At 43.3% G+C, this 27,075-nt stretch overlaps 1 protein-coding gene across 2 annotated transcripts in view; it reads right to left on the bottom strand.

The window, feature by feature from the left end:
• Positions 1-2,400: 2,400 nt before the first annotated feature.
• The window catches only part of hcn2 (hyperpolarization activated cyclic nucleotide-gated potassium channel 2), a 67,396-nt gene continuing 42,721 nt past the window's right edge, over positions 2,401-27,075 (bottom strand). The window contains exons 5-8 of one of the 2 annotated variants that reach the window (XM_021601253.2): positions 19,472-19,618; positions 17,707-17,947; positions 15,643-15,807; positions 2,401-3,993 (exon numbers count right to left, since the gene is read on the bottom strand). In XM_021601253.2, coding sequence (XP_021456928.2) covers positions 3,017-3,993; positions 15,643-15,807; positions 17,707-17,947; positions 19,472-19,618 — 1,530 coding nt within the window. In that variant the 3' untranslated portion in view covers positions 2,401-3,016. 2 annotated transcript variants of the gene reach the window in all.

The raw sequence follows: 27,075 nt of genomic DNA, 5'->3' as shown, positions 1-27,075 counted from the left end.
GTGTCATGTACAGTAGATATAAGAACTTCCAAACGCTTCCCATAAACAAATCTTAAGCAATTCAAAAACATTGACATTTTATTCAAATTTTGGCTTTTCATCTACACTGTATTGTATGGTATTTATTACATGTTTGTTAAATGTCCTAATTTATTGCTAGACAAATAGTCTCAAAACCTGCTCAGCAATCTAAAAGGAATTTGGCCATTAAAACCACCTTCAAACACATGAAAGTTCCCAAAGAAGTTTCATTGGGCATAATTTCCAGCAACAAATCCCTTCCAAACCCACAACCTTGGCGCCACCGACAAGGTGGATAATACAGTAAAACTTATGATGAAACACAATGGAAAGTAATAACAGTCCAAAATAAATGGGGCCTGAGGGGATCCAATCTTCTCTCTCATTACATAGTAATGGTGGTGGTGGTGGTGGTGGTGGTGCGGGGGTTATTGAGCAGCAGATGAAGTGGATATCAGCGCTTGGAAAGCCTCTTCCACTAATACTTTTGGACACTAATCAGTGGAGGCCGGTACACACATTCAGTGGCATCACTTATGGTAGGAGACACATCATTGAAATGCACCCTCCAAAATGTCTGCTCTGTCCTTGCTGCAGATTAGAATAGAATGGGAGTCATTTAGATTTCAGCATTCCAGAAGCATTATGTCATTTATGCACACAAAATCTACCTCAATTTGATGCAATATTACTGTTAGAATTTGAGAGGAAAGGAAAAATAAAATGGATTCGTTTTAAACTTCAAATAATCAAAAAAGTCTTGTAATGGATGGGAAAATGAAGATGAGATGAAAAGTTCAATGTATTCATTAAATGGTGTAATGTGTGGATCTGACCAGGGTGCATCAGTCTGTACAGTATAAGAATACATATTAGCGTAATCAATTACACTGCACAGTGCCTTCAGAACATCAGTCAGACTATAAAATATAAAACTATGATCTGTCTATTCTAAACTTCAGCTATGCAAAAAAACTGATACGCATTTCCATCAGGGTTGAATGAGATACAGTATGTTGATATATTCATGTGATTCATAACTCAAATCAGGAAATGGATTTCAATAGCCGAGCAGCCAATGGGGATGGATGACTTGGTTTAAACACTATATACACAAAAGTATGTGGACACCCCATCAAATGAGTGGATTTGGATGTTTTAGCCACACCCGTTGCTGACAGGTGTATAAAATTGAGCACACCGCCATGCAATCTCCATAGACAAACATTGGCAGTAGAATGATCTTACTGAAGAGCTTTCAACGTGTCACCGTCATAGGATGCCACCTTTCCAGCAAATCAGTTCGTCAAATTTCTGCCCTGCTAGAGCTGCCCCAGTCAACTGTAAGTGCTGTTATTGTGAAGTGGAAATGTCTAGGAGCAACAACGGCTCCGCCCAAAGTGGTAGGCCACACAAGCTCACAGAATGGGACTGCCGAGTGCTGCAGCACATAGAGCGTAAAAATTGTCTGTCCACGGTTGCAACAGTCACTGCCGAGTTCTAAACTGCTTCTGGAAGCAACGTCAGCACAATAATTGTTCATCGGGAGATTCAGGAAATGGATTTCAATAGCCGAGCAGCCGCACCCTAACCTAAGATCACCATGCACAATGCCAAGCGCAGGCTGGAGTGGTTTAAAGCTTGCTGCCATTGGATACTGGAGCAGTTGAAACGCCCTGACCTCAACCCCATCGAACACCTTTGGGATGAATTGGAACGCCAACTGCGAGCCAGGTCTCATCGCCCAACATCAGTGCCCGACCTCACTAATGCTCATGTGGCTGAATGGAAGCAAGACCTCTCAGCAATGTTCCAACATCTAGTGGAAAGCTTTCCCAGCAGAGTAGAGGTTGTTATAGCAGCAAAGGGGGGACCAACTCCATATTAATGCCCATGATTTTCTAATGAGATGTGGTCGACGAGTATGTGCCCACATACTTTTGCTCATGTAGTGTATATCACTTGCACCCTAGCTGTATTCTGGCCAAGCCAGAATGAAATGTAGGCTGTAGACTCCAAGAAAAATACTGAAATGATACCTACACTGTCATCTGCAAATACAATTTGAGGACAGGGGAAGATATATTTTATATCCTTATTAACACACACACACACACACACACACACACACACACACACACACACACACACACACACACACACACACACACACACACACACACACACACACACACACACACACACACACACACACACACACACACACACACACACACACACACACACACACACACACACACACACACACACACACACACACACACACACACAAAGGATATGGCTTCAAATGTTGAAATCAATGCAGTGAAATGATCTATCCACTCATTTTTTTCAGAAATATATTATTAATCCCATTAATGCAATGCAACATTTTGTTTATTAAGCCCAACCTGTAAAAAAACAAAACAAAAAAAAAACAATAATTTAAGACATGGTCTAAAAAAAACATTTTCTTGTTTTCTGAAACAATATTACAGTGACGTGAGTAGAACTTTTGTTAAAACCAGTCCGTAGAGAAAAGATGAAATCCCAGAAGAACTTCTGCAAAGTGTTGATGTCATCGTTGTCATCGGAAGCAGGTTCCTGATTTTCTTCTTGTCCCTGCCAGTTTGTATTGTTCAACTATATAGATAATGGGTGAGAGATGCGTGCTATTTATGTTGAATATGGTTACAGTAAAGAGAGTAAATAAAGGAGAGATGTGGGGAGAAGGTGCTACTACTACGTACGGCCGGTATCTACTATCTATGTCTGTGGGTGGAGTAGAAACATCCCACCTCTGATAATAACTATATTGTTAGTCATACATTGTCTTCCAGCTACGGTCTCCCTCTCCAAGGTCCCACAGCATACATTCTTATAGTCATATTCAGACCCGCGTGACAGGGAGAGGGGAGATTATGGGGTCTAAGGACAAAACCTTCCACAGTTCCCACAACCAAAAACTCCTGGCTCTGCAGAAATCTAATAAAGGTCACAAATTGGAAGATAGCCTCGATCTGACATGGTCTGTCTCAGGGTGGCTGGCTTTGGAGTCCTTTTTGGGTAAACCCGAGTCCGGAAGGGCTGGCGCCAAGCCTGATCCCATGCCCACTCCCATGCCGATTCCCATACCCGCACCCATGCCTGTCCCCAGCGATGTCAGAGTCCCCGGGAGGGAGGCTAGAGGAAACGCCCCCACAGACATCTGGTGGGGCAGAACCATCCTATGAGTCACAGCGCTCCTGAGCCCCACAGAACCCGGGGGGGTCTGAGGTGGCCCAATGGAGGTTGAGGAAACACGGTTGGACTGTGATGGGCTCGGGGCCATGGGTTGAGCCCCTCCCTGGGGCAGAGAGGGCTGAGAGGCAGACAGTGCCCTGGCGTCCTGACTCAGACTGCCCATGTGCAGAGAGCGGGTGCTGTTATGGGTGTTGGGCCGGTGTGGGGGGCTGGGTACAATCTGCTGGACCAGGGAGAGCTGGGAGCCAGAAGAGTGGCCGTACTGGAATGTCCGTCCCCCAGCAACTAGGGGGCTCTGGATGGGGGGGCTCGAGAGGGCGGAGGCGAAGGCACCACCGGCGTGTAGCTGGGGCTGCATGGTCTGCTCAGTCAGGGGAGGAGGGGAGGCTGACATGCTCTGCATCACCTGGAACCTCCGTACCATCCGAGGTGACTGCAGGGCCCCGGCCCCTACCAGGGGGCCTGCCATGGGGGGACAGAAGCTCATAGCCACAGCCTGCTGGAGGGTGGCGATGGCTGAGCTCTGAGGTGGGGCTGGAGGAGCGAAGATACCCCCGTGCGTGGGGGGGTTGGACATGGACATGGCACGAGGCCTCTGCATGTCCACCTGCTGCACCATCTCACGGTCATATTTCACAATCTCTTGGATAATTTCATTCTCTCGGTTGTTGAAGACACCCGAGTTGAGGTCATGCTGAACCTTGTGCATTAGGATAGAGTTCTTCTTCCCTGAGGACGGAAAATAGAAGAGGAGAGATGAGACTCTGTTACCTGAGCAGACACAGTTCCACTGTAGAATCAGCACAATCAATACATTATACAAAGTAATAAACAGCCAAATGGTCCAATGAATACTCCTAACAGTGCCCGACAGTAATAGCATTCTCCCCCCTGATTAGTTGGTATTAGAGAAGTTGCTGGCATAGCAGAACAGAGTATGGGGCAGCTGGAAGCAGTTAACCTGATCAGGACAGACATGTATTCACATCTCCTTTCAGTCTGCCTATCTGGAGGCTGTCTGTAATGGCTAAGGTGCATAAAGGTGGAGGAATTCGGGCCTCCCGGGTGGCGCAGTGGTCTAAGGCATTGCATCGCAGTGCTAGCTGTGCCACCAGAGACTCTGGGTTCGAGCCCAGGCGCTGTCGCAGCCGACCTCGACCGGGCGGTCCATGGGGCGATGCACAATTGGCCTAGCGTCGTCCGGCTTAGAGAGGGTTTGGCCGGGAGGGATATCCTTGTCTCATCGCGCACTAGCGACTTCTGTGGCGGGCCAGACGCAGTGCACGCTGACCAGGTCGCTAGGTCCTCCGACACATTGGGTTGGATGCGCGCTGTGTTAAGAAGTAGTGCGGCTTGGTTGGGTAGTGTTTCGGAGGACGCATGACTCTCAACCTTCGGAGTTGTAGTGATGAGACAAGGCAGTAACTACTAACAATTGGATACTACGAAATTGGGGAGAAAGAGGGGGTAAAAATAAAATTTAAATTTAAAAAAGATATGACGCCATTGTTCTTGCACTATCCACAGACTTTTTAATCTACGGTGTGCAACGTGTAAATCAACGCGTTTAATGTGTAAATCAGCACAATCTACTTTTTGTTTTTTTTAATTGCCACCTTCTTGGGGCTAAAATTGGGATCATGTATACTGTGCTAATGCCAATACAAAACAAATAGTATTGGACAGCATTGTACAATACAGCAAGCTTAGCAAATTAGGTGTCTGTGGTAAGTACACGGGGGCCGCTATCTTTATGCACCTTCGCTACTGAATTCACAGACAGTCATTTTTCACTGAGAAGGGAAGATAAGCTTGAGCCTCCGTATGTGTCAGTGGTCTCACTGTAGATGTTTTAACTGTGTGTTTTTGTGTACTAGAGCTGGGCAAAAAGTCATATTGTGATCAATTGAATTCTTGACCCATTTTGCTCGATAACAATAAATAAATAATTGTCAAAAGTTTGGACACTCATTCAAGTGCTTTTCTGTATTTTTACTATGTTCTACATTGTAGAATAATAGTGACGACATCAAAATTATGAAATAACACATATGTGTTAACCAAAAATATGTAGTAACCAAAAAAGTGTTAAACAAATCAAAATATATTTTACATTTGAGATCCTTCAAAGTAGTCACCCTTGATGACAGCTTTGCACACTCTTGGCATTCTCTCAACCAGCTTCATGAGGAACGCTTTTCCAACAGTCTTGAAGGAGTTCCCATATACAGTTGAAATCGGAAGTTTACATACACTTAGGTTGAAATCATTAAAACTTGTTTTTTAACCACTGTACAAATTTCTTGTTAACAAACTAGAGTTTTGGAAGGTCGGTTAGGGCATCTACTTTGTGCTTTACACAAGTAATATTTCCAACAATTGTTTACAGACAGATTATTTCACTTATAATTCATTGTATCACAATTCCAGTGGGTCAGAAGTTAGAAGTTGACAATGCCTTTAAACAGCTTGGAAAATTCCAGAAAATGATGTCATGGCTTTAGAAACTTCTGATAGGCTAATTTACGTCATTTGAGTCAATTGGAAGTGTACCTGTGGATGGATTTCAAGGCCTACCTTCAAACTCAGTGCCTCTTTGCTTGAGATCATGGGAAAATCAAAAGAAATCAGCCAAGACCTCTCAGAAAGAAAATTGTAGACCTCCACATGTTTGGTTCATCCTTGGGAGCAATTTCCAAACGCCTGAAGGTACCATGTTCATCTGTATAAACAATAGTACACAAGTATAAACACAATGGGACCACAGACCCGTCATACCGCTCAGGAAGGAGACGCTGTCTCCTAGAGATGAACATACTTTGGTGTGAAAATCAATCCCAGAACAACAGCAAAGGAACTTGTGAAGATACCGGAGGAAACAGGTACAAAAGTATCTATATCCACAGTAAAACGAGTCCTATATCGACATAACCTGAAAGGCCGCTCAGCAAGGAAGAAGCCACTGCTCCAAAACCGCCATAAAAAAACTGCACAGGGGGACAAAGATCATACTTTTTGGAGAAATGTCCTCTGGTCTGATGAAACAAAAATTGTAAATTGTTTGGCCATAACGACAATCCTTATGTTAGGAGGAAAAAGGGGGAGGCTTGCAAGCTGAAGAACACCATCCCAACCGTGAAGCACGGGGGTGGCAGCATCATGTTGTGGGGGTGCTTTGCTGCAGGAGGGACTAGTGCACTTCATGAGGAGGGGAAATTATGTGGATATATTGAAGCAACATCTCATGACATCAGTCAGGAAGAGAAAGCTTGGTCGCAAATAGGTCAAGCATACTTCCAAAGTTGTGGCAAAATAGCTTAAGGACAACAAAGTCAAGGTATTGGAGTGGCCATCACAAAGCCCTGACCTCAATCCGATAGAACATTTGTGGGCAGAACTGAAAAAGCGTGTGTGAGCAAGGAGGCCTACAAACCTGACTCAGTTACACCAGCTCTGTCAGAGGAGTGGGCCAGAATTCAACCAACTTATTGTGGGAAGCTTGTGGAAGGCTACCCAAAATGTTTGACCCAAGTTAAACAATTTAAAGGCAATGCTACCAAATACTAATTGAGTGTATGTAAACTTCTGACCCCCTGGGGATGTGATGAAGGGTATAAAAGCTGAAATAAATCATTCTCTCTACTATTATTCTGACATTTCACATTCGTAAAATAAAGTGGTAACTGACCTAAGACAGGGAATTTTTACTAGGATTAAATGTCAGGAATTGTGAAAAACTGAGTTTAAATGTATTTGGCTAAGGTGTATGTAAACTTCTGACTTCAACTGTATGCTGAGCACTTGTTGACTGCTTTTCCTTCACTGTGCGGTCCAACTCATCCCAAACCATCTCAATTGGATTGAGGTCGGGTGACTGTGGAAGCCAGGACATCTGATGCAGCACTCCATCACTCTCCTTCTTGGTCAAATAGCCCTTTCACAGCCTAAAGGTGTGTTTTGAGTCATTGTCCTCTTGAAAAACCACACATGCGGAGATCATCCATTCACCTACGTCTCACAAAGACACGGTGGTTGGAATCAAAAATCGCACATTTGGACTCATCAGACCGAAGGACAAATTTCCACCGGTCTAAGGGACATTGCTCATGTTTCTTGGCCCAAGCAAGTCTCTTCTTTTTATTGGTGTCCTTTAATAGTGGTTTCTTTGCAGCAATTTGACCATGAAGGCCTGATTCATGCGGTCTCCTCTGAACAATTGATGTTCAGATGTGTCTGTTACTTGAACTCTGTGAAGCATTGCGCTGCAATTTCTGAGGCTGGTAACTCGAATGAACTTATCCTCTGCAGCAAAGGTAACTCTGGGTCTTCCTTTCCTGTGGCTGTCCTCATGAGAGCCAGTTTCATCATAGCCCTTGATGGTTTTTGCGACTCCACTTGAAGAAACTTTCAAAGTTCTTGAAATTTTCCAGGCTGACTGACGTTCATGTCTTAAGATAATGATAAGCTTATTTGAGCTGTACTTACCATAATATGGACTTGGTCTTCTACTAAATAGGGCTATCTTCTGTATACCACCCATACCTTGTCACAAAACAACTGATTGGCTCAAACGCATTAAGAAGGAAAGAAATTTGACAAATTGACTTTTAACAAGGCATACCTGTTAATTGAAATGCATTCATGAAGCCGGTTGAGAGAATGCCAAGAGTTTGCAAAGCTGTCATCAAGGCAAAGGGTGGCTTCTTTGAAGAATCTCAAATATATATGGATTTGTTTAACAATTGTTTGGTTACTACATGATTCCATATGTGTTATTTCATAGTTTTCATGTCTTCACTATTATTCTACAACGTAGAAAATATTCAAAATAAAGACAAACCTCGAATGAGTAGGTGTGTCCAAACTTTTGATTGGTACTGTATATTTTTTTTATGCACAGTCACTTTCCGTTAGCGGCAGGACTTTTAAGGTGCCAAGTAAGACATGAAAAACGTTAGCTATTTCATCTAACATGTTCAGGAAATTAATATCTATATATATATATATATATATACACTGCTCAAAAAAATAAAGGGAACACTTAAACAACACAATGTAACTCCAAGTCAATCACACTTCTGTGAAATCAAGCTGTCCACTTAGGAAGCAACACTGATTGACAATTAATTTCACATGCTGTTGTGCAAATGGAATAGACAACAGGTGGAAATTATAGGCAATTAGCAAGACACCCCCAATAAAGGAGTGGTTCTGCAGGTGGTGACCACAGACCACTTCTCAGTTCCTATGCTTCCTGGCGGATGTTTTGGTCACTTTTGAATGCTGGTGGTGCTTTCATTCTAGTGGTAGCATGAGACGGAGTCTACAACCCACACAAGTGGCTCAGGTAGTGCAGCTCATCCAGGATGGCACATCAATGCGAGCTGTGGCAAGAATGTTTGCTGTGTCTGTCAGCGTAGTGTCCAGAGCATGGAGGCGCTACCAGGAGACAGGCCAGTACATCAGGAGACGTGGAGGAGGCCGTAGGAGGGCAACAACCCAGCAGCAGGACCGCTACCTCCGCCTTTGTGCAAGGAAGAGCAGGAGGAGCACTGCCAGAGCCCTGCAAAAGGACCTCCAGCAGACCACAAATGTGCATGTGTCTGCTCAAACGGTCAGAAACAGACTGCATGAGGGTGGTATGAGGGCCCGACGTCCACAGGTGGGGGTTGTGCTTATAGCCCAACACCGTGCAGGACGTTTGGCATTTGCCAGTGAACACCAAGATTGGCAAATTCGCCACTGGCGCCCTGTGCTCTTCACAGATTAAAGCAGGTTCACACTGAGCACATGTGACAGACGTGACAGAGTCAAAACAGGATCTAGAATGATCAGATTCATTTGGGGCTCTTTAGAGATGAAGTTACCTGCATCTTTTGTGCATATTGGCTTAGGCTATATACTACATAATTCAACACCTAAGGAAGTGGAAGTCAAAACATATTAGCTAGATTGCCAACCCTAAATATGATATTGTTGCTAGATAGCCATGTAATTGATATAATTAATATCCAACAAAACACGTTCCATTGGTTAGGCCTATGTAGGCACTTGATGATGTATTCACCACAAATGGTGCGCTCGGTTCCGCCAACGCATCACCTCAATTATATACTCCGTTTGTAAAGCGCTGGTAATTTCTCAATATTTAGTGTTGAGAAATGTTTTTCATACATACAGAAAGCTGAGACTCTCTTCTCTTTAACAACAGTAACATTAGACAAAAAGTGTTTTTCCTGCAATTACATTTTCTTCACTCCATACACAAGGTGGGGGGAGGGATTGAGAGCGGGCAGCGAAACAGGGGCGGAGGGGCAGATACTTTACTTGCAGGAAGCAGGTTAATGCACATTACAGTTGACCAAATAATGGTTTGAATAGAACCCTAAAACACATTGTGTAGCCTAATTACCAGTTTATGGACGTAAGCAAAATGCTTTGGTAAGAGGCAGGCAATTAATCAGTTAATCGTCCCATCTCTAGCATGCACCACCTGAATTGTAAACACAAGGGTGTGAGAATGGGTGGCCTGTGTTTTCTCAAACATGAGGTGGATCAACATGTGCATGTGTGTAGTGGTTGTGTGGGCCTGGGTTGGTGGTGGTGCTGGGGGAGAAACCAATTTGCAGCTGAAATTGCCTCCTTCACGGAGCTCACGCAGGCCGCCAAGTAAGATCACAGATCCATCTCTCTCATCTCTCCAGTGTTCAAAACATTTCTAGTTGAACGCGCATTAAAAGGATTATTAGGATTATTACTTCCGCCCCCTCTCAAGTTTCAGAGTTTCATCTTTACTACTCTCTGTTTTTCTCCCCATCGGCAGGGGACTTTCAACTTGTCCGTCTCCATCGGGCTTTTAAAAACAAATAGAGTGACACCCACATGAAAACATCAGGTGGATTTGAAACATGAGTCTGAGGGACTGGAAGAACATGGAAAATACAGTCTGACAGGGACATTAACTCTAATTCAAGCTGCATAACTAGCTAGCATGGTACAACACAGTCCAGTTGACTGCAGAGTGGTTGGCTGCTATAGGCCCCAGGCCAAAAGGGCCAAGTCTATTATGTTTCCTTAGGGTCAGGATAGAGTTCAATGAGTCTAGTCTACTATCTCTTCCATAGACATCTAAAGGCGCCAGAGCACTGTAGTACACACCCTGATCTGCTAAACAGAAGGATCATAGTCTCCTGTCCTGACATTGTGTAAACTACAAGACTTTATAAACATGATTTCTTTGGATGCTTTAGGTGAAGGTGTCGGAAAAATACCAAAATAACTCGGTTAACAGATAATTACCATCCTCTGAATTACTGTTTAGATCTGGAATTCATAAGCTTCCTACCCGCCAGTGACTGTTTAGTCTGGCCACTTACAACACTAAGCCTTTGATCCAGGATGCTTCTGTTGTCAGTAAATCTAGAGAATAGCTAAAACAGCAGACGAATGAACCCATTCGCGTGCTTGTACAATATTTAGCACAATATCAAAAACGTGCCACAAATCAAATTATGTTTGGTATGAATGCAAACTGTATTTTTTTGTGAATAATCAACAACAAGTGGGACACAATCATGAAGTGGAACGACATTTATTGGATATTTCAAACTTTTTTAACAAATCAAAAACTGAAAAATTGTCCGTGCAAAATTATTCAGCCCCCTTAAGTTAATACTTTGTAGCGCCACCTTTTGCTGCGATTACAGCTGTAAGTCGCTTGGGGTATGTCTCTATCAGTTTTGCACATCGAGAGACTGAAATGTTTTCCCATTCCTCCTTGCAAAACAGCTCGAGCTCAGTGAGGTTGGATGGAGAGCATTTGTGAACAGCAGTTTTCAGGTCTTTCCACAGATTCTCGATTGGATTCAGGTCTGGACTTTGACTTGGCCATTCTAACACCTGGATATGTTTATTTTTGAACCATTCCATTGTAGATTTTGCTTTATGTTTTGGATCATTGTCTTGTTGGAAGACAAATCTCCGTCCCAGTCTCAGGTCTTTTGCAGACTCCATCAGGTTTTCTTCCAGAATGGTCCTGTATTTGGCTCCATCCATCTTCCCATCAATTTTAACCATCTTCCCTGTCCCAGCTGAAGAAAAGCAGGCCCAAACCATGATGCTGCCACCACCATATTTGACAGTGGGGATGGTGTGTTCAGCTGTGTTGCTTTTACGCCAAACATAACGTTTTGCATTGTTGCCAAAAAGTTCAATTTTGGTTTCATCTGACCAGAGCACCTTCTTCCACATGTTTGGTGTGTCTCCCAGGTGGCTTGTGGCAAACTTTAAACAACACCTTTTATGGATATCTTTAAGAAATGGCTTTCTTGCCACTCTTCCATAAAGGCCAGATTTGTGCAATATACGGCTGATTGTTGTCCTATGGACAGAGTCTCCCACCTCAGCTGTAGATCTCTGCAGTTCATCCAGAGTGATCATGGGCCTCTTGGCTGCATCTCTGATCAGTCTTCTCCTTGTATGAGCTGAAAGTTTAGAGGGACGGCCAGGTCTTGGTAGATTTGCAGTGGTCTGATACTCCTTCCATTTCAATATTATCGCTTGCACAGTGCTCCTTGGGATGTTTAAAGCTTGGGAAATATTTTTGTATCCAAATCCGGCTTTAAACTTCTTCACAACAGTATCTCGGACCTGCCTGGTGTGTTCCTTGTTCTTCATGATGCTCTTTGCGCTTTTAACGGACCTCTGAGACTATCACAGTGCAGGTGCATTTATACGGAGACTTGATTACACACAGGTGGATTGTATTTATCATCATTAGCCATTTAGGTCAACATTGGATCATTCAGAGATCCTCACTGAACTTCTGGAGAGAGTTTGCTGCACTGAAAGTAAAGGGGCTGAATAATTTTGCACGCCCAATTTTTCCGTTTTTGATTTGTTAAAAAAGTTTGAAATATCAAATAAATGTCGTTCCACTTCATGATTGTGTCCCACTTGTTGTTGATTCTTCACAAAAAAATACAGTTTTATATCTTCATGTTTGAAGCCTGAAATGTGGCAAAAGGTCGCAAAGTTCAAGGGGGCCGAATACTTTCGCAAGGCACTGTATATATACACACATACCAACAATTCTTAAGACCTGAGAGAGAGAGATATGTATGTGTATGTGAGAGAGAGTGTGTGTGTGTGGATTTGTTTAGATATTTGTTTTGTATATACTGAGTGTACAAAGCATTAAAAACACAGGTAAAAGCTATGATCCTTTATTGATGTCCCCTGTCAAATCCACTTCAATCAGCGTAGATGAAGGGGAGGAGACGGGTTAAAGAAGGATTCTGAAGTTTTGATACAATTGAGACATGGATTGTTTATGTGAGCCATTCAGAGGGTGAACGGGCAAGACAAAATATTTAAGTGCCTTTGAACGGGGGATGGTAGTAGGCGCACCAGTTTGTGTCAAGAACAGCAACTCTGCTGAGTTTGTATCAAGAATTGTACACCACCCAAAGGACATCCAGCCAACTTGACAACTGTGGAAGCATTGGAGCCAACATGGGCCAGCATCCCTGTGGAATGTTTTCGACACCTTGTAGAGTCCATGCCCCAATGAATTGAAGGCAACACAATATATGTTCTGTAAAACCTTCCTAATATTGAGTTAAGGAAATTGCTGTAAAATGACTCACTCTGTAGTCTCCATTGACTTGCACTGGATTTCCTTATGTACTCTAGCGGTGTGTGTGTATAAGAGAGCGTGTTTGGATTGGCTGTTCTGAAGGTGTTCCTAATGCTTGGTATACTCAGTGCATTCGGAGAATATTCAGACCCATTTCCTTTTTCCACATTTTGTTACGTTACAGCCTTATTCTAAAATAAAACAATTTCCTCACCAATCTACACACAATACCCCATAATGACAAAGCGTAAGCAATTTTTTTGAATTTTTTGCAAATGTATACAAAATAAAAACAGAAATACCTTATTTACATAAGTATTCAGACCCTTTGCTACGAGATTCAAAATTGAGCTCAGGTGCATCCTGTTTCCATTGATCATCCTTGAGATGTTTCTACAACTTGATTGGAGTCCACCTGTGGTAAATTCAATTGATTGGACATGATTTGGAAAGGCACACACCTGTCTGTATAAGGTCCCACAGTTGACAGTACACGTCAGAGCAAAAACCAAGCCATGAGGTTGAAGGAATTGTCCGTAGAGCTCCGAGGCAGGATTGTGTCGAGGCACAGATCTGGGGAAGGGTACCAAAACATTTCTGAAGCATTGAAGGTCCCCAAGAACACAGTGGCCTCCACCATTCTTAAATGGAAGCAGTTTGGAAGCACAAAGATTCTTCCTAGAGCTGGCCATCCAGCCAAACTGAGCAATTGGGGGAGAAGGGCCTTGGTCAGGGAGGTGACCAAGAACACGATGGTCACACTGAAAGAGTTACAGAGTTCCTCTGTGGAGATGTGAGAACCTTCCAGAAGGACAATCATCTCCACAGCACTCCACCAATCAGGCCTTTATGGTAGTGGCCAGACAAAAGCCAATCCTCAGTAAAAGGCATATGACAGCCTGCTTGGAGTTTGCCAAAAGGCACCTAAAGACTCTCAGACCTTGAGAAACAAGATTATTTGGTCTGATGAAACCAAGTTTGAACTCTTTGGCCTGAATGCCAAGTGTCACGTCTGGAGGAAACCTGGCACCATCCCTACAGGTAAAGCATGGTGGCGGCAGCATCTTGCTGTGAGGATGCTTTTCAGCGGCAGGGACTGGGAGACTAGTCAGGATTGAGGGAAAGATGAATGGAGAAAAGTACAGAGAGATCCATGATGAAAACCTGCTCCAGAGTGCTCAGGACCTCAGACTGGGGCGAAGGTTCACCATCCTGCAAGACAATGACCCTAAGCACACAGCCAAGACAACGCAAGAGTGGCTTTGGGACAAGTACTTGAGTGGCCCAGCCAGAGCCCGAAATTGAACCTGATCAAACATCTCTGGAGAGACCTGAAAATAGCTGTGCAGCTCCCCATCCAACCTGACAGATCTTAAGAGGATCTGCAGAGAAGAATGGGAGAAACTCCCCAAATACAGGTGTGCTAAGCTGGCAGCATCATACCCAAGAAGACTCAAGGGTGTAATCGCTGGCAAAGGTGCTTCAGCAAAGTACTGAGTAAAGGGTCTGAATATTTATGTAAAGGTGATATTTCAGGGGGGGGGGGGGGGGGGGGGGGGGGGTTTATACATTTGCAGACATTTCTAAAAACTGTTTTTGCGTTGTCATTATGGGGTATTGTGTATAGATGATGAGGGGGGAAAAAATGATTTAATCAATTTTAGTGTCAGGCTGTAAAATGTGGAAAAAGTCAAGTGGTCTGAATACTTTCCGAATGCACTGTATATATTGTTCTGGACAATCTATATACCAACATTTTTTTAAAGATCGAATCATTTAAACATGTATTCATTCACATGACGTGATTCATGAAATGTGTAAAAACAGTAACCCCATGTCTCTGGAGACAAAATATAGTACAATATCAACAACTCACATTGTAGACAAATGCTTTGGCTGATTTAAAAGATGTCTTCAGATTCATCCATCAGTAAGCTCAGAGAACAAGTGTACTAAAATACATTTTACATTTCTGTTACAGACATGAATGGGTTAAACAGAATATTAAACCTTTCTTGCTCCCCTATGCTCTATTCAGGTTAGGTATTAATCTGTTGTCAAAGATCAAAGACAACTCAATCTCATCTGAATGTGTGAAACCGAATGTCTCGTACTTGATGTGGAATCTGGCTGCTATGGCAACCGCTGGCAGGTGGTGGATGCAGGGCCCCTGCACGTCACTGAGCGGTGACATCAGCATCACATTGACCTTGCCTTCACTGTTTAATAATTTATATGTTTACACTCAAAGCTCGGAATTCACTAACCAGGTGCTTTCTGATGATAGCTGAGTGACTGACAGTGTAGCAACACTGGAGGTAACGCAGCAACCAAGAGAGAATACGGTAACTTCCTCCCTTCCACACAGAAGAGGAGAGCATAAGGAAGCTGTTTAGACAGTGTGCTGAGCAGTCCCTTTCACAAATGAGCATCACTCCTCTTGAGAGCACATTTACAGTAAACCCAGGGGAGGACGGCACACACAGTCATTTTGAGATAATAATCATATCTTGTGAAAATCATATGCTGAAGATACACCAGCTGCATCTAAATCAAAGGAACCAGGGAAGTCAAAGAGAAATGATTAGTGGCATAGTTACAGTAGGTTCCATTGATAGAATACAGTATGTCTGTTTTTGTTCTGCTGATTCTGTGAATGACAAAATGCCTCAACTACGCGCATAGCTAATCCTGTATGGGTCAGTGGCTTATTTACTGGTCAGTGGGTGGGCTGGTCTCACCTATCCGGTCCAGTCGGTCGATGGCCACAGTCTCGAAGGCTCGTCTCATCATGGGGTACTCCTCCAGCACCTCATTGAAGTTATCCACAGACAGGGAGTAGAGACGGCAGTACGTGTCCGCCCGCACACTGGCCGTCCGTCTGCCTCGGGTCAACAGACAGATCTCTGAGGGAGAGAGAGAAAGACAGGACGATCAGAGACAGACACAATTACTACACGGCCAGAGGGAGCATCATTACTGTAACTCAGCTACAGAAAACACGTCAAAGAAACATGAGCCATTCGAATGTCATGGTCCCCATGGCAAAGTTCCCTTGGACATGTCACACTCGTTATTCTTCTTATTTCTATCTTATAAAACACTGCTACACTATGATTCAAATACAATGCACACACAATCCTACAGTATCAATGTATCACATGTGGACATAGGTCATTTACAGAGAGGATACAGAGCATGAATACAGAGAGGAGAAAGGCATTTAAACCAAAGACCCTGCTGAGACTACTTAGTGTATGGAGGGAGCTACAGGATTGGATACGTAGTAGAGCCAAGGTTCATTACATTCAGGTGTTACCCTTCCTGCTCTGGCCTGTGACTGAGGGTTGTCTTGACAACCATATGCTCTTTTTACTCTGCTGCCTCCCCGTTCTCCCCCCTCGCTCTGCTGTCGCGTGTGAAGGGTATCCTCTGGCTCTCAGTAAAGGGGGGGGGGGGGGGGGGGGGAGTATTTACTGTATGCATGGGGGAACTGCACTGGCTCCACTCTACATATCAGCTTTTACAGTGGTAGGCAGCCCCCCGGGGACAATGGAAAAATAGGATTTAACAAGAAGCGCAGTCAAGTAAAAGATCAGCTACTGCCGGCTGGACAGAGGCCCACATACCATTAAAGAGCAACAAAGGGATGTTCCATTCATGAGTTATACATTTACATAATAATCTTGTCAGTAAGCCGCAGTGACAAACCCTCTCCACCCCAGCTCCCCTCCCACTCTCAAAATGGCTCCTTATTCACAGGGTATTAAAGTGTGACCTTGGGTGTCAGCGCGGCCCTGTGTCTCTCCGCTATCTGATGGGGGATTTACAGTTCTTCACAAGATTAATGAGATTCCGTTCTCTCTGCTGTGCCGAGTGCTGCAGAGGCAAGCAGCAGAACACAATGCTGGGATGTGATTCTGACTCTACTACACCCATTTACCCACTCCGGTATTTCCTCCTTTAATAACAAATTACGGCAAATATGGGCCATGTCGTTTCCCTTATGCCCACATTTCATTTATCTCAGGGCAACTATTACAGTACCTAGTTTCTACCTTCTTTCCATATGGCCTCATCATACTACAACAACATGGCCAAAATACGGTATCTTCTCCAGTAATATTATTAATTGTAAATAATAGCAGATGAATCGGCAAATGCCACCACAAATCCAACAGACATTCTGATTCAAGGTTGTGCCTAGCCCATGCCATGTAGAAAAGGGTTGGCCTCCTGGTGGCATAAAATATAATGGCTTGGCTTTGAACGCCGACGGTTGACATTCCTAATTGCTCTGTCATTGGTGTTCTGTGGACTAATTAGCTGTTATTTATGAGCCGTGGGTGCTGCTCTTCTGAAGAGGAGCCGGATGTGAAGAATGCCCCCAGACCATGGCCCAGACACATTGGGAAAAGTTGTGCTTTTTTTGTGGATCAACAGCAGCAATGCATCTGAAAACAGGCAGGGAAGAGGACAGACTGCATGGGAAATGGGGACAAAACTGTCTGCAGGGCGAAAAGACTAGTGAGAATAAGTCAAATGTCAGGGTGTTTTTATTTTATTATCTTGCCTGCTACAATTTTTATATTAACATAGTTGAGACATTGGTGGTTTGGATCATAGGATTTAGGGCAGGGTTCCCCAACTGGTGGGCCACAGGTGGTTTTATTTTTTAAGAAAATAAATTAAATTGTATTGTTGGACATAAAAGAATGTAAAAACACCAGGAAATCAGCTCCAAGTCATTTTTACTTAAAAAAAGCTGTTCCCAAGTATTCCTTCACATAAAATATTATATATACCTCCAAAGTAGGATCCATCAGAAAGCTTCATGCCCATAGTTCCTTTGGTCAGCACGCTGGTCACACCATGTTGGATGAAGTACATCTTCTTGCCGATGGTGCCCTCCCTGATGATGTAATCTCCGGGCTGGAAGACCTCGAAGCGGAGCTTGGTCAACATGGCTGTCACAAAGTTGGGGTCGGCATTGGCAAACAGGGGCATGGATGCCACCAGCTTACGGCAGTTGAAGTTGACAATTTCCTGAGGGAAAATATAATTAATGTAACTGAATTTGAATTGTTAAGTCTAAGACTAACATACACTACATACACAAAATGATGTGGACACCCCTTCAAATGAGTGGATTCGGGCTATTTCAGCCACAGTCGTTGTTGACAGGTGTATAAAATTGAGCACACACCCATGCAATCTCCATAGGAAAACATTGGCAGTAAAATGGCTTTACTGAGGAGCTGACTTTCAACGTGGCACCGTCACAGGATGACACCTTTACAACAAGTTAGTTCGTAAAATTACTGTCCTGCTAGAGTTGCCCCGGTCAACTGCAAGTGCTTTTATTCTGAAGTGGAAACATCTAGGAGCAACAACGGCTCAGCCGCGAAGTGGTAGGACACACAAGCTCACAGAACGAGACCGCCGAGTGCTGAAGCGCCGGGAGCTTCAGGAAGCAATGTCAGCACAAGAACTGTTCGTCGGGAGTTTCAGGAAATGGGCCGAGCAGCATCACACAAGCCTAAAATCACCATGAGCTTATTGTGGACTATAGGAAACGGAGGGCCGAACACGCCCCAATTCACATCAACGGGGCTGCAGTGGAGCGGGTTGAGAGCTTCAAGTTCCTCTGTGTCCACATCACTAAGGATTTATCATCGTCCACACACATACAAACACAGTCGTGACGAGTGCCCGACAATGCCTCTTCCCTCTCAGGAGGCTGAAAAGATTTGGCATGGGTCCTCAGATCCTCAAAAAGTTCTACAGCTGCACCCGCGCTTGGTATGGCAACTGCTCGGCATCTGACTGCAAGGTGCTACAGAGGGTAGTGCGTACGACCCAGTACATCACTGAGGCCAAGCTTCCTGACATCCAGGACCTCTATAACAGGCGGTGTCAGGAAGGCCCTAAAAATTGTCAAAGACTCTAGCCACCCAAGTCATAGACTGTTCTCTCTGCTACCGCACGGCAAGCAGTACCGGAGCGCTAAGTCTTGGACCAAAAGGAACCTGAACAGCTTCCACCCCCAAGCCATAAGACTGCTGAACAATCAATCAATCAAATGGCCACCCAGACAGTTTAAATTGACCACCTTTATAACTTCTTCATTTATTTTGATGGTTTTGCACTGACCCCCTTTCACTGGCTCTTGCACACCTACTAGACTCTACCCACACACATACTACACTGACACTCCAACACACACCACCACGTACACAGACACACTTTCACTCACGCTGCTGCTACTCTGTTTATTATATATCCTGATGGCCTAGTCACTTTTATCCCTACCCACATGTAAATACTGTATTACCTCAATTACCTCAGCTACCTCGTACACCTGCACATTGACCTGGTACTGGTACTCCTTGTGTAGAGCCTTGTTATGGTTTTTATTGTGATTTTAAAGAAGTGGTTCAGAACTTCAGAAGTTCTCAGTGGGCATGTTTGCAAAAGACATCTGGGGCAGAGACATTGTTTTTCAGTTCCTTTGTTCCTTTAAGTGTAAGACCTTGTCAGGGTTTTTAATGGTGTGTTTGGTTGTTTTACCTCCCGCAGTGGTTCATTAAGCTCCTCCAGGATGCTCTCCTCATCAAACATCTTGCCCTGGTATCTGTGTTCATAGTAGTCATGGATTTTCTGTCGGAAGTCAGCCGGCAGTTTGTGGAAAGACATGTACTGCTCCACTTGTTTGTACTAGAGAACAAGAAATAGAGGGAGAGGGAAAGAGAAAGAAAGAGGGAAGAAAGAGGGGACACTCAAATTAGCATGATATGTTACGTTTGGTTTGGTTACATAAGACAGAAGATTACTGAAAAATGAAAGGAGGGTGGTTGATTGGGCTTTTAACGTCTAGCAACCCAATGGCTGCGCGTTCGAATCTCATCATGGATTTTAGCTAATTAGCCACTTTACAACTACTTACTACTTTTCAGCTACTTTTCAACTACTTAACATGTTAGCTAACCCTTCCCTAACCTTAACCCTTTAACCTAATTCCTAACCATAAACCAATCCTTAACCCTAACCTTAACCCCTAAACCTAACCCCTAGCCTAGCTAATGTTAGCCACCTAGCTAATGTAATTGTAATTTGTAACATATCATACCTATTACAAATTCGTAACATATCATGAATTGGAATTTGTAACATATCATTTGAAATGGATGATGGACATCCATAAATGAATGTTACATTTGGTATGGTATGTAATACTAATTTGAGTGTCCTGGATTTTCATTTACAATGTTACGTCTACCCCTGAGTGCAGGTTGATATAAATGTAGAATGTGGAATACGCTCTACAGCAGTGTCTCCAAACTCTGGTCCTCGAGGCAACAGCACACATTTTTGTTGTAGCGCGGACAAAAACACCACATTCAACTTGTCACGGGATCAATGATTAGTTAACAAGTAGAATCAGGTGTGCATTTCCGGGGCCACATCAACAATATGTACTGTTGGGGGCACTCATGGACTGGAGTTAGCACCTGCTTATTAAAGGAACAGTTTGTCAAAATAAATATGTTTGGCAGACATAGCAATGCGGCTCTGAGACCAACGTCCTCAGGCGATGCACAGCCCGAATGTGCAACTCCCCAAATTCACAAGCAACGCGGCTCCACGTACTCATCAGCCATCCATTTGAATGGGGTGAGGGTTGGAGAAATTGCTCTAGCAGCGCTGAGAATTTGAAAAGTATGAAAGCCAACAGTCCAATATTCTAGAACACTGCTGTGTGTACGCATTCACGTGTTGGACTCCGATAGATGCTTAGACAACGTTTGATAAATGTATATTTAACCTAACTATTATTTTAAGGTCATGAGGATATTCACACTAGTACTCAATGCATTGTGGTTGTTGTATGCATTCTCATACAATACCATTCACAATAAACAAACTATTGCATATCCATGAAACCATGAGCTAAACATATGTGGTCCTATACCTCTTACTGTACATTGAACATAAACATACATAGGGAAGACAAGGAAGACACGTTCACAGCACTCACCTGACCTATTTATGCTACAGAGCTGGTGGGAGAGGGAAAACATTTAGTTGTTGAGGAAAAGTGACAGCTCCAGAAATCCCCAGAGATTTCCCACATTTACATTTGAGTCATTGACTGTGTCAGAGTATGTCAGATGTGTACCAGGCTCTATTTGACATATATTAAACCACAGGCCTGCTCTCAGTCAACACACGCCAATATAACCCTGCCACAACTGTTTATCTGGCAACAGTAGTCATATTATTGGACATGGAACCACTCTTTGGCATGATGATGATGACTGTATTCAGTGGAGGACAGGGTATTAATTGGAGCATCATGCATTCCTGTACTTGGGTACTATTCTAAGAGGCATAGATGTAAGTTACTTCCAGTGGAATTGATGGGTATATGCACAGGGGTAGTTTACCATTCTGATCTGATGTTTGTAAAGTGGTGGCTGGACTGTAGTACTCTAAGTTTACTCTATGCTTGTTCATAGAGAGAAGGTCCCTGCTCAAATGGAATTTCAATGATTCAAACCATATTCAGTGTTAAAATCCAGTGTTTCCTTCTCTCTTTGAGGTAGCTGCCAATCGAAATGTGTCAATTCTGCCTCATCAAAACATATTTAACGCTGGGTTTCATGAAGAGGCAGTAATGTAAAATGGTGCCGTTTCATGTATAGACAGTAGTGTAAAATTGTGCCCTTTCATGAAGAGGCAGTAGTGTAAAATGGTGCCCTTTCATGAAGAGGCAGTAGTGTAAAATGGTGCCCTTTCATGAAGAGACAGTAGTGTAAAATGGTGCCCTTTCATGTGTACAGTCTGTTGCTGCAACTGAAGAATAAGCAGGGTATTTGCTCATCCCTTGATATAAGAGCATAGAATTGGGTTTTATTCTTGTTTCAAGCATCACTGGATTTCAGTTAACAATGCACACACCTGTCACACACACAACGCGAAACACGTGGACAGAGAAGAGGAAGGTAGCTTAATCATGTGACTTAGCTGTGTATTAAACCAATACAGTGAACGCCCCAACCACGGACAATCTTTTCAGCTTCCATTTAATTATAAAACGTGAATAGAGTACTGTAAAGATGCAGAATCAGACAGAAACAATGGTGAAATATGTTGCGTTTGTAATCAACAACCTTGGTTTTCATACCACCGGTCCCCACCCATCATTACATCAAGTGTCAATGAATCCACACGTGAATGAATGAACAGGAAGCTGTGGTCCTATAGAGTCATAGTGACTAATTGACAAGCCACATGGATTGATAATGCTAGCCACATCTGAAGGAGGAAGATTTTGCATAAGCTCTCTCTTCCTTTCTTTATCTCTCTTTCACTCTCTCATTTTCTCTATCTTTCTCTCTTTATCTGTCCTTCTCCATATTGTTCTCTCTGTCTCTGGGGTTGGATTAAATGCAGAAGACACATTTCGGTTGAATGCATTGAGTTGTGCAACTGATTAGGTATCCCATTTCCCTTTCTTTTCTCTCTGACTGGGTTCAGCTGTGATAAATTGTTGCAGTACAGATTCAGTACTCACTACTGGACTCACCAAGGAGGAGATCAAGGACCAATCCAGCCACCTCCCACCTCAAGGGCTTTGGTTTCTCTCCCTCTCTGCCCCAACATGGAACAGGCATTTTGTTGCCTTTATGTATGGGTCTGGGGGGGGGTATATATGTGTTTTAGTCCAGGCTATACGTGAAAAGGATGTTAACAATTTTGCCATGTACAACCGAAAAAACGCCCCCCCCTGGCAGCTCTGACGGCCATTTTGCTCTTCCGCCATAGCTGGAAAATGCATTTTTCTTCATATCTGCTGAACCAAACATGACACCACAGAAAAGGTGATGTCTACAGCTATGTTTTTATGGTCAGGGATTACGTTGGTGCCAAGTACAACATCATAAACAGTTCAGATTATTATATAATGGGGAACTTGGGTAAACCATGGTGATAAAATCCAAATAAATCGCAGTTTCTGACAACATATGTAACGGATGTGAAACGGCTAGCTTAGTTAGCGGTGCGCTCTAAATAGCGTTTCAATCAGTGACGTCACTTGCTCTGAGACCTTGAAGTAGTAGTTCCCCTTGCACTGCAAGGGCCGCGGCTTTTGTGGAGCGATGGGTAACGATGCTTCGAGGGTGACTGTTGTTGATGTGTGCAGAGGGTCCCTGGTTCGCGCCCGGGTATGGGCGAGGGGACGGTCTAAAGTTATACTGTTACACATACACAATATAATATTGTCTGCCTTTGATTCGAAAACTGGAAATCTATAAATATTTAGCTTTTTCATTGAACATAGCAGTTAGACATACAGTGGATAGTCATATTAATAAAATTATCTGCCGAAATTGTTGCAACCCCTATTAACTAGCCTGTTCAACCTCTCTTTCGTATCGTCTGAGATTCCCATCGATTGGAAAAATGCCGCGATCATCCCCCTCTTCAAAGGGGGAGACACTCTAGACCCAAACTGCTACTGACCTATATCTATTCTACCCTGCCTTTCTAAGGTCTTCGAAAGCCAAGTTAACAAACAGATCACTGACCATTTTGAATCCCACCGCACCTTCTCTGCTATACAATCTGGTTTCAGAGCTGGTCATGGGTGCACCTCAGCCACGCTCAAGGTCCTAAACGGTATCATAACCACCATCGATAAGAGACATTACTGTGCAGCCGTATTCATCGACCTGACTAAGGCTTTCGACTCTGTCAATCACAACATTCTTATTGGCAGACTCAACATCCTTGGTTTCTCAAATGACTGCCTCGCCTGGTTCACCAATTACTTCTCTGATAGAGTTCAGTGTGTCAAATCGGAGGGCCTGTTGTCCGTACCTCTGGCAGTCTCTATGGGGGTGCCACAGGGTTCAATTCTTGGGCCGACTCTTTTCTCTGTATACATCAATGATGTCGCTCTTGCGGCTGGTGATTATTTGATCCACCTATACGCAGAAAACACCATTCTGTATACTTCTGGCCCTTCTTTGGACACTGTGTTAACAACCCTCCAGGAAAGCTTCAATGCCATACAACTCTCCTTCCGTGGCCTCCAATTGCTCTTAAATACAAGTAAAACTAAATGCACGCTCTTCAACCGATCGCTGCTCGTACCTGCCTGCCCGTCCAGCATCACTACTCTGGACGGTTCTGACTTAGAATATGTGGACAACTACAAATCCTAGGTGTCTGGTTAGACTGTAAACTATCCTTCCAGACTCACATTAAACATCTCCAATCAAAAATTAAATCTAGAATCCGCTTCCTATTTCGCAACAAAGTATCCTTCAGTCATGCTGCCAAACAGACCCTCGTAAAACTGACCATCCTACCGATCCTCGACTTCGGCGATGTCCTTTACAAAATAGCCTCCGATACTCTACTCAACAAATTGGATGCAGTCTATCACAGTGCCATCCGTTTTGTCACCAAAGCCCCATATACTACCCACCACTGCGACCTGTATGCTCTCGTTGGCTGACCCTCGCTTCATACTCGTCGCCAAACCCACTGGCTCCAGGTCATCTACAAGTCTCTGCTAGGTAAAGCCCCGCCTTGTCTCAGCTCACTGGTCATCATAGCAGCACCCACCCGTAGCACGCACTCCAGCAGGTATAGCTCACTGGTCACCCCCAAAGCCAATTCTTCCTTTGGCCGCCTCTCCTTCCAGTTCTCTGCTGCCAATGACTGAAAAGAACTGCAAAAATCACTAAAGCTGGAGACTCTTACCTCCCTCACTAGCTTTAAGCACCAGCTGTCAGAGCAGCTCACAGATCACTGCACCTGTACATAGCTCATCTGTAAATAGCCCATCCAATCTACCTCATCCCCATACTGTATTTATTTATTTATCTTGTTCCTTTGCACCCCAGTATCTTTACTTGCACATTCATCTTCTGCACATTCTAACATTCCAGTGTTTAATTGCTATGTTGTAATTACTTCTCCACCATGGCCTTTTTATTGCCTTACCGCTCTTATCCTACCTCATTTACATGCTGTATATAGATTTTTCTACTGTATTATTGATTATTGATTGTGTGTTTGTTAATTCCATGTGTAATTATGTGTTGTTGTATGTGTCGAACTGCTTTGCTTTATCTAAGCCAGGTCGCAGTTGCAAATGAGAACTTGTTCTCAACTAGTCTACCTGGTTAAATAAAGGTGAAATAAAACATGTAAAAATACTGATTATCATTTATAGTGATTAGCTCTGAATGTGAAAACTATTTTATGGACTTTTCACAAGCCTACTAATATGACTACTTTGCTTGTAAATATTTCACACCACTTTATATTGGCAATATGAAATGTGTGCTGAAATTGATTGTTCCTGTCAAGTCAGCTGTCAAGCAGGAAATGAATCATAGCTACACACGTCACATGGCCACTCCCATCGTATAATATTGTCAGGGCGGTGTCATGTGTGGATGAAAAATACAATATGCATCACAGAAGACTATCTCCACCAATGGAGGATCCTCAGAGGAGGAAGGGGACCATCCTCTGTAGTCAATTTCATAAAAGTAGTGAAACATCTAAAAAGTTATCCTTTTCAGATAAAACTATACTAAATATATTCACGTCATCAAATAATTGATTAAAACACACTGTTTTGCAATGAAGGTCTACATTAGCCTCAACAGCACTCTCTAGGGCTGCACCATGATATGGCCGGAGGACAGCTAGCTTCCATCCTCTGGGTAAATTGACTTCAACACAAAACCTAGGAGGCTCATGGTTCTCACCCCTTCCATAGACTTACACAGTAATTATGACTACTTCTGGAGGTGTTGTCCACCTAGTCAAAGGATTAGAGAATGAATCTAGTACTGAAAGCATATGATACAGCTAGCTAGTACTGCAGTGCATGAAATGTGGTGAGTAGTTGACTCAGAGAGAGAAAGACAATAGTTAAACAGTTAACAACAAATTAATTTCTTCAAAAATGAAGGAGAAGCAAGAGAGAGAGAGAACTATATTTTGTCATTTATTTTCGCTGTCACTTTACCTACTTAGCAAACAAATGCAGCTTTTTTATTTTATTTTTTTTTATTTTACTAGGCAAGTCAGTTAAGAACAAATTCTTATTTTCAATGACGGCCTAGGAACAGTGGGTTAACTGCCTGTTCAGGGGCAGAACGACAGATTTGTACCTTGTCAGCTCGGGGGTTTGAACTTGTAACCTTCCAGTTACTAGTCCAACGCTCTAACCACTAGGCTACCCTGCCGCTAGCTTAGCCTACTTAGCCTACTCAAAGACTCGGCTCAAACAGAGGGATACTATGGTAGCTAGCTGGCTATGACTATCCAACACAACACTGGAAATCTTCCAAATCAAGGTAAGCTTTTGGTTTTACAAATGTATTGCCACCTGGGCCTGCCAGTGTAACTGCTAAGCTGCTTATTGAACTGCTTACTAACTGTACACTGTAACATTACTGTATGATTGTAGCGGGTTCACTAACGTGTTAGTTCTATTAGCTATGTTGACTATGACGTTACTTTAGCTAATATGATGAAAACTATGTAGGCTGTGTGACGGTTATGATATGGTTTTGCTTGGAAAGTTTTTTTCGCCTATACACATACAGCTGAAGTCCACAAACGAAGGGAAAAGGTGAGCGGAGGGGATCGCATAGATGCGAGAAGGAATACAACGTGGCTGTTATGAAGTGAACTGTGTTACCATGTGATCAGGGGTGTAGTCCTTCCACCAATTCTGTTGTAAAACGTTTCTTAAACAGAAGCAAACAGAACGAAACAGGGATAAACATACCTGGATTTGTCCAATAGAAACTGTTGGACTAATTATTACACCCTAGATCAGCTAGATGCGGGCAAGAGTGTGCAAGGGAGTTTTGAATGTGTCACAGTTCGTCACATAAAGATTTTCTCTCTACCTGTGTACACCTACATTGTAAACTTTCATTCATAGGCTAGGTTGTAGCAACCTCATGATGGGTATAGGGAAAGTTTTAGTATCATGTAGTAGCCTGAAACTATCGATGTTACATTGAACTGGGTGAATGGAATATGAATGACAGTCATCCGATATGCTGTAATAGAAATAAGGCCATGCTGATGAGAAGAGTTTAATTATGCAATTATGTGATTATCTCCACGTG

Source organism: Oncorhynchus mykiss, chromosome 5 (assembly GCF_013265735.2).
Source record: "Oncorhynchus mykiss isolate Arlee chromosome 5, USDA_OmykA_1.1, whole genome shotgun sequence".
Classification (NCBI taxonomy): Eukaryota; Metazoa; Chordata; class Actinopteri; order Salmoniformes; family Salmonidae; genus Oncorhynchus; species Oncorhynchus mykiss.
Note: the sequence above shows the minus strand (reverse complement) of the source record. Positions and strands in the feature narration are given on the sequence as shown.